This window comes from Dryobates pubescens, chromosome 7 (genome assembly GCF_014839835.1).
Source record: "Dryobates pubescens isolate bDryPub1 chromosome 7, bDryPub1.pri, whole genome shotgun sequence".
NCBI classification, from domain to species: Eukaryota; Metazoa; Chordata; class Aves; order Piciformes; family Picidae; genus Dryobates; species Dryobates pubescens.
In genome coordinates this window covers 35,093,548-35,106,435 of record NC_071618.1, presented here as the reverse complement: position 1 = coordinate 35,106,435, position 12,888 = coordinate 35,093,548, and the positions used below count along the sequence as shown (strand labels likewise).

General features: G+C 40.7%; 1 protein-coding gene across 1 annotated transcript in view; it reads right to left on the bottom strand.

Annotated features, from left to right (window-relative positions):
- The window catches only part of DIAPH3 (diaphanous related formin 3), a 277,885-nt gene that overhangs the window by 70,297 nt on the left and 194,700 nt on the right, over positions 1-12,888 (bottom strand). Inside the window, exons 26-27 of the mRNA XM_054163054.1 lie at positions 4,513-4,608; positions 4,038-4,097 (exon numbers count right to left, since the gene is read on the bottom strand). Of these exons, the coding sequence (XP_054019029.1) occupies positions 4,038-4,097; positions 4,513-4,608 (156 nt within the window). The remainder of the gene's footprint in view (positions 1-4,037; positions 4,098-4,512; positions 4,609-12,888) is intronic.

The window sequence follows — 12,888 nt, the reverse complement described above, 5'->3', positions numbered from 1 at the left end:
TGCTCTGAATGGGAATTACAGCAAAAGCATATACCACTGTATTCACTGCAGTTTATGGCTCCCTGCAGTGAAAGCCTACAGTCCCAGGTAGTTTTGAACATATATGCAATTCAGTCATTAATTTAAAAATACAAAGACACAGGAATGGAAACCAAAGAAATAGATGTACCAATCATATCTATGTCAGTGAAAATCTGATGAGAATTAGTTGTATTCTTGAGGTGTTAGAATGTTTCCAAGATCTAGCAATACCACATGGATATTACTTCTTAGTCATGCAGCATGGCTTTTCCCCAGCAAGAAATTTTCTGATTTGATGGGCCTTGTCACAAGCAGAAGAAATACAATCAGAAATTCTGATCACAGAAACAGAATAGATTTAAACTTGATGAAAACTATAGACCACGTTAGAAAGAGCCAATCTGTTAAATGAAATACAAGTGTAGTTGTACTACAAATTAAATAACACAAAGAGGCTATCCTGGGATGCACCAGGAGAACCAGTACTCCTTCTTAATCAAAAAAATCACCTGAACACTACCAGAGATTTCTAGGCAGCTTAACAGATCAGGAAAAGAAAAATGGTCAACCAATGGCTAACATTCCACTAAATTTATTATCCCTCCTTTCTTTTCATAAGCAGAGGAGGCTCAGGGGAGACCTTATTGCTCTCTACAACTACCTGAAGGGGGTTTGTAGCCAGGAGGGAGTTGGTCTCTTCTCTCAAGCAACCAGCACCAGAGTAAGAGGACACAGTCTCCAGCTGTGCCAGGGGAAGTTTAGGTTTGAGGTGAGGAGAAAGTTCTTCACAGAGAGAGTTGTTAGCCATTGGAATGGGCTGCCCAGGGAGGTGGTGGAGTCACCATCACTGGAGGTGTTCAAGAGGGGATTGGATGTGGCACTTGGTGCCATGGTTTAGTCCTGAGGTCTGTGGTGACAGGTTGGACTTGATGATCTTTGCAGTCTCTTCCAACCTTGGTGATTCTGTGATTCTGTGAAACCACTTCTGTACACAGTTCTAGAGCTCACTCGTGTTGGCTTGCTCCTCTGTATCACTTTGTTTTATAGGGCTTGGCTCAGCAGTATTGTACTGAGGATGACTATGGAAATGGTTAGAGAGATTTAATTCCTGCTTCCATTTATATTACAGCTATGGAGAAAAGTGTGCATTCTGGCTATAATTCTTTCCTTGCCATGCCCTGTGAGACAGAGACTCTAGTTCCCTTCTAAGCTTGGGTCTGATTTGTATTCCACTTTTTAGAGAAATATATTTAATTATACAGATTAAATCAGTTATTATTAATTTGCTTGGTGGTGTTTTGTTTTGAAACAGAAGAGATTAGCTAGAATTTGATAGCATTTGCCCAATAGACTGCTACACACTGAATGATTCAGAGGACAGACATTGCACATCATGGCTCATAATTCTTTCTGACTGCAAGATGACTCAAAGTTGTTCAAAGAAGTCAAAGAATTGTATCTATGAGTCAAAGAAGTAGATCTACCATAAGTGAATCTGTTAGCCTCATCAGAATAAGCACTATCCAAACCAGTTACCATTTAATCCAAACAGCCAAAACCAGTATGGAAACAAACAGTGGCAGTGCCTGAATTGCTCCATGAGGACTTTTATCAGTCTCCACACATTTTAAGCCTAGAGTAAGATGGTAACTTTTTTACCATGATACAAAATCAAGTACCCATTAGAAATTTTAGGTTGCTAAAAACACTGCAAATCATTGAAAAATAAAGCCAACACTTCTGTCTAATGATACATGAAAGGGCTGGGAAGAAGAAAAATTAAACATAAACTGTTCTTAAAAGCAGAAACACTCATGGGAAAAATTCAGATGTACTCTGTAGTCATTATTCAAATATCAGTATGTTATGTGCTAGACAAGCACCTGCCAAATATACTTGATTTTCCTTTGAGCAAATGCCTATAAGTAAATTAGTTATCTTTAAATTGTCCTTCTAGCTCTATGTTCTTTAATTTTGCATTTAATAATGCCAAATTCTGTATGTTCTTTGTTGTTTTGTTGTTTGCTTATTTCTGGTGGGTTTTTTCTGGCTATAGACACTTAAAAAATAAGCACTTAAACAGGAGCTATAATTAATATCATCAATTCCATGGCATCTGCTATACAAACTCTGCATAGCTTTTAAACATCAAAGGATATATGTATTCTGCTTTAAAAAATAAGGAGGATTTTTTTTCAGTTTCAATAAAAATTTTTCTTTAACAGAGGCACTACATATATAAACTTTTTTTCCTGAGACCACTAGTCATGAACCACTCTGGACTCCTCAGGCTTAATAAAAAATAGCTAACATAGTAACATTTTGTAGATTGTCTAATGAACAAAGCTAACAAGCACCATAGGAGCATATGAGCTTGCTCATATATGAGCAAGTCATATTGATTACAGCGAGACAGTATCATAGTATCAGTCAGGGCTGGAAGGGACCACAAGGATCATCCAGTTCCAACCCCCCTGCCATGGGCAGGGACACCCCACACTAGATCAGGCTGCCCAGAGCCTCATCCAGCCTGCTCTTAAACACCTCCAGGGATGAGGCCTTAACCACCTCCCTGCACAACCCATTCCAGGGCTTCACCACTCTCATGGTGGAGAACTTCCTCCTCACGTCCAGCCTGAATCTCCCCACCTCCAGCTTCATTCCATTCCCCCTAGTCCTATCACTACCTGATATCCTGAGAAGTCCCTCCCCAGCCTTCTTGTAGGCCCCCTTCAGATACTGGAAGGCCACAATTAGGTCACCTCAGAGCCTTCTCTTCTCCAGACTGAACAGCCCCAAATCCTTCAGTCTGTCCTCACAGGAGAGGTGCTCCAGCCCTCTGATCATCCTCATTGCCCTTCTCTGGACACGTTCCAGCAGCTCCATATCCTTCTTGTAATAGGGGGATCCCTCTTGTAATAGGAGGAGATAGTTGAGGAGTTTATGAATAAACTCCTCAATATGTACAGGACTCAATCAGAATTTGGAGAAATATTCTGCCATGAAACAACTGATTAATTTAATATTACTTTCCTGCTACAACAACACTTTTGAATATCCTAAGCTACTCAGGCTATAAGGCAAAGAAAAAAAGAATGAATGAAAAAAATTCTCCAACTTAGTAACAAAAGCACACAGTAGCATTTAAAATGTTCTGCAAACTTTTGTTTCTATTAAATCCCCATAAGTCATTAAAAAGTCCTTGCGTAACTGTTCTTAAGGATTGTAGAAGTACAAACTGTGGCAGTTTGAGCTGGGTGCCCCCCTGCTGCGGCCACATAAGACACCCCCCCGGTGTCCCGAGGGTCCAGCCCAGTGGGTGGACACAGTAAGTTGTGTATTTCATCCCATAATGTCCTCCTCACTATAAATCCACCAGCAAGGTCTTACACTCTCTCTTTCTTCCCTCACCGCTACTGTGGGAGATGCTCCCTATCTGGTAATGGAGGGGGAGTTATCTCAAGGCCTCATAGGCCTGGCTAGGCCTAATGCCAGGAGGAGAAGGGGGAAGGGCAATCTCAGATCTGGCCAGCTGAGATTAGCCTAACAGTGGAGTGGGGGAAGGAAGAGCCCTGGGGGTTCTGGGTGTACCCTCAGGTGGGGAGAAGGGGAATGCTGGGAGGCTTCTGGGTATGCTTTGGGATCTCCTTTGTCACTGTGTTTGTGGTTCTCTGTAAAACACTCACTGCTTTTCCATTTAAACTTTCCATCACTTCTGCAATCCGTTTGTCTGCCCCGGTGGGAGGCAAGGGAGGCTCTGCCTCAAACCCACCACACAGACTTAAAATCAAAAGCATTTTAAATAAATGAAAACCTCACAAAATATCTAAGAGCTTTGTAAAGTTATGAAAAAGTAGAGTTTCAGGATGCAACAGTGTGGTGATTATTGAAAAGAACAGGTTTCAGTGTTCCATTAATGTATGAAACTGAAAAAACATGGTAGTGTTTTGAAAGCACAGATCAATTACACGAAGTCCGCCAAAAAGAGCATGCAATTCATGAATATAGTTCATTACCATGGTTACAAGCTTTCAGCACAGGCCGTTGTGTGGTTGGGCTGATATTTTGTTGTGTGTCTGCAAAAGCAAGGGAACAATGGGAAAAAAAGGTCTTCAAAAGTTACTGGAGTAACATTATGAAGCAGAATTATTTAGAAGTTAGATGTTTCTAGGAGTTAAGTGACAGTTAAATTGTAGTGCAATAATTTGATCTGCTTATGGGGCAAGATGGCTTTTACTTCACCCATTCAACTCTAAACCCTAGAAAGGAGAAGTACCTTTGGCCATATTGAAGAGTCTTGTCATAATAATCAGGCATGCTAAGTTTCATAAATGAATCTCCAAAGTGCTAGTGACATCAGCAAACAGCAAGATCCCCAGAAGTTGTCATTGCAAGAAAGAATTAAATCCGACAGCACTTAAGTTCTGGAGCACTGAACCCACAATACTTTTAACTTTCTCAGGAAAAATAAAATGTGAATAGAATATTCACCTTTAGACCTTGGTATCCTTTTCCTTCGATCTCGAAAAGCTGCACCTGATTGCAAGGCCTCCAACAGGCTATCCATCACTCCAGTCTCCTCGCCCTCTGTAAAAGGAGAGAGAAGGATCCTTCTAGGTTACCACAGTAATAACAAAACATGACAATAAAAGATATGAATGGTTTTAAAACTATTAATTTAAAATTCAGGCCAGGGTTTTAACATTCACAGATTTCTCTTTTGTGACTAAGCTCAAAAGATTTGGTCTGCTGTACGTTCAACTCAGCCATATTTTATTCCATTCATTTCACATTTCCTCTTTCTCTATGCTGAGAGTCAAGCATAGTTTTAGGTGAAATGCCATTTCATTTACATTTTCATTCCAGTACCCTTTTGCAACTGTAAATAAACAATTTCATATCAGCTTTCAAAAGCTGTCTCTTAAATTACTTGCTATATTAAACAAGAAATCATTGCAGCTATTGTTACAAAAAATTGAAACTCTTTCTCAGCAAGAAGCTGAGTGGACAATGTTGGAGTGGATAGGATACAGAGTGGTATCCATAGGTAGCTTGATCAAAAGGGACTTTCACTTCTGTTTAATAACCTCTGGCTAATATTACATGATGTTAGTTCAGGAAAAATCTATTCATTATATTACACATGTATCTATAACATTCCCCAAAAGAACTATGACAGTTACTATGAGATTATAATTAAATGCAAGCATCAAATAACCTACTTTTATTTCCTCAAACACACCAGAAACTGTTAGATTTCTGAACCTCGATAACCCCTTTGCTTATGCCTGGGAGAACAGAGAGCACAACTCCAGGACTTACTATATGATGAAAAATCACCACAGAGAAATAAAGAATTATATGATAGAAACCCCATTATGCCTCACTGGGCAAAACTCCCTAGGGCCAACACACAACACAGACACAGACACATGACAGGATTCTGAAGTCATTCCTAACAGCAAATATTCTGCAGTCATTCCTAACAGTACATATTGAAATCAGGATCTAAACTAGCCAAACCACTAAATTAAGGAATTCTGAAGATGCTGGACTAAGGAAGCAAGGCAACCTTTCAGACATGACTAAGGGGGATAAAAAATATGATGGGAAGCGTTGCTATACAATAATATTTCTACTTGTTTCCCTCAAATTCTGTCTTCAGTAATTATTAAAGAATTCGAGCATCTTCCCAAGGTAAGTATTTTCAAGGGCAACAAAAAAAATACAGACAAAAAAAGCTCAAAGTTGCAGAGAGGAAGGTCTTACAAAGTACTGTGAAACCAGCCTGAGCCAAATACCATGTTCTAGAAACTCCTTTACTTTCATTATTTTACTGCTAAGTCAAGAGTTGAATCTAATTTAGTTTCTGAGAACCCTAAGTCTGGATATCTTCTCCAAGCAGCAGAAGAAAGTAAAACAAAAAGAGGCACAAGGTCTGGAGAATTGAGATTATGCAAATCATTTAAAAAACATTAAAAAATAACTGTCACAAAATTTGAGCTTTCATGTCCACAAATTAAAGACAAAATTCCTTCAAGTAGAGCTTAAAGTCACATAATGGTAATCTCCTCATAGAACAATAAGCATTTATAAACTAAAATCTTATACAGAAATACAAATATAAACATATATAAAACTCACAACAAATGCTCCCTAACATTGACCCAAATTTCAATTACATTTTCATGAACATTTCTGTCATTGTCTCCATTACATTGTTATTATTATTCTTCATTGTTTATAGAAGGACCAAAATAGCTTACTTTAAAATCTGATTTTGTGAAATTGCATTTAGTTAGCACTTCTGCTCCTCTTGCCTACTTTTCCCCCTGTCCTTTCATTTTTGTTAATTAGAATAGAATAGAATAGAATAGAATAGACCAGGTTGGAAGAGACCTTTGAGATCATCATATCCAAACTATCATCCAACACTATCTAACCAACTCAACCGTGGCACCAAGCACCCCATCAAGTCTCCTCCTCAACACCTCCAATGATGGGGACTCCACCACCTCCCCAGGCAGCCCATTCCAATGGGCAATCACTCTTTCTGTGAATAACTTCTTCCTAACATCCAGCCTAAACCTCCCCAGCTGCAGCTTGAGACTGTGTCCTCTTGTTCTGGTGCTGGCTGCCTGGGAGAAGAGACCAACGCCCACCTGGCTACAACCTCCCTGAGGGGAGTTGGAGACAGAAAGAAGGTCTCCCCTGAGCCTCCTCTTCTCCAGGCTAAGCATCCCCAGCTCCCTCAGCCTCACCTCACAGGGCTTGTAGTCCAAACCCCTCAGCAGCTTTGCTGACCTTCTCTGGACACGTTCCAGCAACTCAACATCTTTCCTAAACTGAGAGGCCCAGAACTGGACACAGGACTCAAGGTGTGGCCTAACCAGTGCTGAGTCCAGGGGCAGAATGACCTCCCTGCTCCTGCTGGCCACACTGTACCTGACACAGGCCAGGATGCCATTGGCCTTCTTGGCCACCTGGGCATACTCCTGGCTCATGTTCAGCCTACTATCAACCAGTACCCACAGGTCCCTTTCTGCCTGGCCTCTCTCTAGCCATTCTGACCCCTGCCTGTAGCACTGCATGGGGTTCTTGTGGCTAATGTGTAGAACCCTGCACTTAGATGTGTAATTTCTACAGAATTAATTGGCTGATATAGTTGCAAAGCCACTCTGCATAATACAAGAAAAGTCATGGCAGTCAGGTAAAATCCCTGTGCCCATTTTTAAAAAGGGTAGAAAAGAGACCCCTGCAAATTACTGACCTTTCAGCCTCACAGAAGAAAAACTGGACTATATAGAAACTTGAATTAAAAAAAAACTTTAGTAATTTTCCAGCATGCATTAAACTAAGTTAGCCACTGCAAACACTCATAATTAATAATCTAAGTACTTAAAACATGCAGAAGGCCTAATTTTCAAACTCCTGTGTCTTCAGTTATGCTCCAATTTTATTATTTTTTTTTGATGCCCATGTCAACAGTTGACTGTGACCCCTTCTGTGACATCACACAGCTGGCTATTAATACCCATACTATCTACAGCATTGTCTGATTGGAGCACAAGCCCTATGAGGAGAGGCTGAGGGAGCTGGGGTTGCTTAGCCTGGAGAAGAGGAGGTTCAGGGGAGACCTTATTCTCTCTACAACTTCCTGAAGGGAGGTTGTAGCTGAGGGGGTTGGTCTCTTCTCCCAGGCAACCACCAACAGAACAAGAGGACACAGTCTCAAACTGCACCTGGGGAGGTTTAGGCTGGAGGTTAGGAAGAAGTTCTACACAGAGAGAGTGATTGCCCATTGGAATGGGCTGCCTGGGGAGGTGGTGGAGTCACCATCCCTGGGGGTGTTTAGGAAGAGATTGGATAGGGCGCTTGGTGTCATGGTTTAGTTGATTAGATAGTGTTGGATGATAGGTTAGACTCGATGATCTCGAAGGTCTTTTCCAACCTGGTTAATTCTATTCTATTCTATTTTTGGACAGAAAGTTTTATAAATGAAAGTGCATCATGTAGTATTTTAGAAATCTTTTAAATTGCCCTGGGAAAACTGCATTCAGCATTGCTACAGTGATAGTATGAGAGTCACAAATATTGATCAATATTAACACTTCCCATGGGACCTTTAAATCAGCTTTCACAAGCTGCTGCAGACTGCCATCACCAATCCTAGCTGGCTTCCTAATTAGTCAAGTGTATCAATCTTTTGACATTTTGGAACTAGTAAGTCCAGCTGGCTTGCAGAAATCTACATGATCCACAATAATTCCTTAGAGAAATATACCCTTCTGTGATATAAATTATGTCTTTTCCTTCAACTGCAGAATAGAAGATTTAAATATTTTTTTTTATTATATCCAATTAAAACTCTCATAACAGCCTCTTAAACATCACTTAATGCAGAAGAAAGCCTGTAAAAATGGCTGCTAGGTTTTGCCCTTGACATTTCAGAACCAAATCTGATATAAACTACCTAATTTCAGAATTGCATCTTTAAAAATGTTAGGAATAGCAGAGACCCTTATTCCCTCAGTGCTCTGAGTATCAGCTTTACAGTACAACTTCATCTTATGGTGGTATCAACAGACACTGCATTTGTTAATGAGTCATGCATTCTATGTACTTATTAAGGTACAAATTACCTATACCACAATTCCAGGAGCTGTATCCATAGCCATGATAAATCACAAATATCATTAGGAATAGGGCTTTAAAATAAGGCTGATGCAACAGGATTACTTGGGATGAAAAATGTTTCATTTTTACAATTCCTTTTTGTGAGTCCAGTACAAACTAAACCATAACACTCCACACTAGAACTCCAGAAGTTCAGTGGAGTGCATATATAATAGCATGTGCATTTCCTCTTTCAAGGAATCAAAGCTTTATTCAGCTACAACTCTCTCTCTCAAAAAAACAAAAGGTGAAGAAAATACTAATCAACTTCAAAAAATCAAAGAATTCTCTAGCATGGCCTCTGTTGATTTGCCTACTCAGTCTGTATACTTTAGAGATTTATCTACCAGGACTGTAATTTTCCACTGGGATCCATTTATGGCTTTGCAGTTACAAACAGCTTTTTGTTACACTCCAGGTAATAGAAAGGATCAGCTCCTAACAAGCTCACTTCTGAATTCTAAGCTTCATCTGCACAACTTAGACAAATTAAAAATGGACTTTAATATTTCATAGCAGTAACAGAAGGAAAAGGGTGCCAGCAGGAGCAGGGAGGTCATTCTGCCCCTGTACGCTGCACTGGTTAGGCCACACCATGAGTTCTGTGTCCAGTTCTGGGCCCCTTGGTTTAGGAAGGATGTTGACTTGCCGGAATGTGTCCAGAGAAGGGCAACAAAGTTGGTGAAGGGTTTGGAACACAAGCCCTGTGAGGAGAGGCTGAGGGAGCTGGGGTTGCTTAGCCTGGAGAAGAGAAGACTCAGGGGTGACCTTATTGCTCTCTACAACTACCTTAAGGGAGGTTGTAGACAGGCAGAGGTTGGTCTCTTCTCCCAGGCAACCAGCACCAGAACAAGAGGACACAGTCTCAAGCTGCGCCAGGGGAGGTTTAGGTTGGAGGTGAGAGTGATTGCCCATTGGAATGGGCTGCCCAGGGAGGTGGTGGAGTCACCATCATTGGAGGTGTTCAGGAGGAGACTTGATAGGGTGCTTGGTTGCATGGTTCAGTTGATTAGGTGGTGTTGGATGATAGTTTCGATGTGATGATCTTGAAGGTCTCTTCCAACCTGGTTTATTCTATTCTACTCATGAAGTTATCTGAATTAGCAAAGATTTAAATTTTCTTTATATTATCTTTGAAGTAACTTCATGGCAGTAGTCAAGCTTTCATATTGTCGAGAAACAAACGTGGAGTGCCAAAGTTATTCCACTTATATTTCTTCTCTGATCTCACAATTCACTAGGTATCAAAACCGAATAATTTTATTATTGTTTGTCTAGAATGCAAAATGCAGGACACAATTCAAGTCACATACACTATACTCAGTTTTTTTGATCAAGTGAAATTTAATCCCTTTGCAGCCTTCTTCCAGATTTAACTGCATCATGTCTTCTGCTTTAAGGCACAAAAATCTCTGAGGCACGTGAATGCAAGGCTTGGAATAATGATAGCAGAGATTTTTCCACACTATTCACATACGGTGAAGAAGAAGAAGATACATATTTTAACTTTGCTACCATCATAGCTTTACTATCAAGACATCATAAAAAGTCTTATATGCTTGTTTGAATAATGATTGATTTTGACCAGTATAATCTCAGCTGACTGAAGGTCTCCATCTGAGTAGAAATTGAAAGACCATTCTCTGAACAACATCACAAGATTAAGGCTTTAGTGTTGAGTGACCTGAGCACAGAGAGCAGAAGAGTAGATCAGAGAAAGGCAGATAATTTAAGCCATCAGTGCAGAAGTTAGAGCCAGTGTTTTGGAAGCTGTCCCACCTTTTCTGTTACTGAGTCTCAGGCAGTCAGATTCCCTGAAGTATTCACGGTATTGACATGCAACAACTTCTCTCAGCCTTTCATATGAAAAGGTCAGGAGACTTTTTGAAGGCTCTTATATTGTCGACATAAAAATACAAAGCAATCTTAATGTCCAGAGAAGGGAAGCTTTCAAATCATTTAACAATGTGACCACCTAAACTCTTCACTCCAGTGAAATTCAGATGCAATGTCACAATGAAATTGTGGGTGGATGTTAGAGGTATCTTTGTCCAGAAAATGCACAGTATATACACACTTCAGCTTGAACTTGCTCTAATACTTTGTACTTTTTCTGGTTAAAAGCTATAGCACCAATCAGATAATCCTCATGACTGAAGTATTACATGGCCGTCAGTTTGAGTTTCTATAATGATGCACACACAATAACCCTGACTCAGAACACAGGGGTTCCTCTGACCTTGAAATTCTGGAAACACATTTCTCTAGATTACAGCAAGGAAAACAAAGCTGCCAGTGCACAGATGTAAAGCAGAATTAGTGTCCCTTGCATGGACTGACTGAAAGGTCAGTTATAGAATTTAGAAGCATGAAGTCCAACTTTTACCAGAAATACCACTACTCACTTGTCCTTCCTCAGCAGTGACTCCAGTTGAATGACACACACTAGCCCTTCCCAAAAGCAGAGCACAGGCTTGTACCTCACAGGAATCACATAAACAGTCTCACAGTAAATCACAGTATCACAGTATAACTAAGGTTGGAAGAGACCTCGAGGATCATCGAGTCCAACCTGTCTCCACAGACCTCATGACTAGACCATGGCACCAAGTGCCACGTCCAATCTCCTCTTGAACACCTCCAGGGACAGTGACTCCACCACCTCCCTGGGCAGCACATTCCAATGACGAACAACTCTCCCGGTAAATAACTTTCTCCTCACCTTGAGTCTAAACTTCCCCTGGCACAGCTTGAGACTGTGTCCCCTTGTTCTGGTGCTGGTTGCCTGGGAGAAGAGACCAACCCCTTCCTGGCCACAACCACCTTTCAGGTAGTTGTAGAAGGCAATGATGTCACCCCTGAGCCTCCTCTTCTCCAGGCTAAACAACCCCAGCTCCCTCAGCCTCTCCTCATAGGGCTAAATCAGAAGAGTTACATTTCTTACTGACAGATAACACAAAGCAATAAGTCTTTGCTAGTGCTTCACAGCCCTAGACAAAGTGTACTATAAAAGACTCAGATTTCCCCTAATGACTGATGAACCTATACTATATATCTTACAGCTGAGGAGAGTGGTTTTCATGCTGTCTTGTTTTCTTTTCTTGAAACTGTTCCATCATTAAGTTGTCATAAAGGGTTTATATGGAACAGAAATAGATAGATTTTGACTCTGGGCACATGAATGGAAGTACGTCCCAAAGAGCTCAAGACCTCAAAACAAGTGAAATGCAAACTAAGTATCCATCCTTCACAATCCCTGGAAGACAGGTCTCCCTTTCAAATCAGTTGAAGAAATTAATGTTGGTAACTGTATCAGTTTTGATTTCCACAAGATAACTCACAGCATAACAAAACAAAAGGTAAACTGGTTTTAGAATTGGTTCTGTACCAGAGATGTAGGAATAGAATAGAATAGAATAGAATAGAATAGAATAGACCAGACCAGGTTGGAAGAGACCTTCAAGATCATCGCGTCCAACCCCTCAACCAATCCAACCCACCTAATCAACTAAACCATGGCACCAAGCACCCCATCAAGTCTCCTCCTGAACACCTCCAATGATGGTGACTCCACCACCTCCCCAGGCAGCCCATTCCAATGGGCAATCACTCTCTCTGTATAGAACTTCTTCCTGACATCCAGCCTAAACCTCCCCTGGCGCAGCTTGAGACTGTGTCCTCTTGTTCTGGTGCTGGCTGCCTGGGAGAAGAGACCAACCCCTACCTGTCTACAACCTCCCTTCAGGAAGCTGTAGAGAGCAATAAGGTCACCTATTTCTGAATCTCAGCTGGATCACAGCTTCCCATTTAGGTAATGGGATTGATAGTAAAATCAGTTAATTTTGAACTTTGTAATAAGAATGTATAAACTTCTGATGTTTGTTTTGAGTCTACAAAATCCCCTTTTTAATTTTAAAAATGAAGAAAGGCAGGGTAAAGTCACTTTCCACAAAGATTATCCGCCACCCTATTTATTGATTTCAGGTCCAGTAAAGTTTGCTAAAGTCAGCTTTTCTGAGAGAGAGATCCCCAAAAAGTTTTCCCACAGTTAATTTGACTTATAGAATAATCAACAGAACCTGCTAATGGAGCCAGTATTTTGTAACCTGGATGATGGGACAAAATACACCATGAGCAGGTTTATGTATGGTGAAAAAAAATGAGGAAGTGGTCAGTGATCTGCTCCACCAC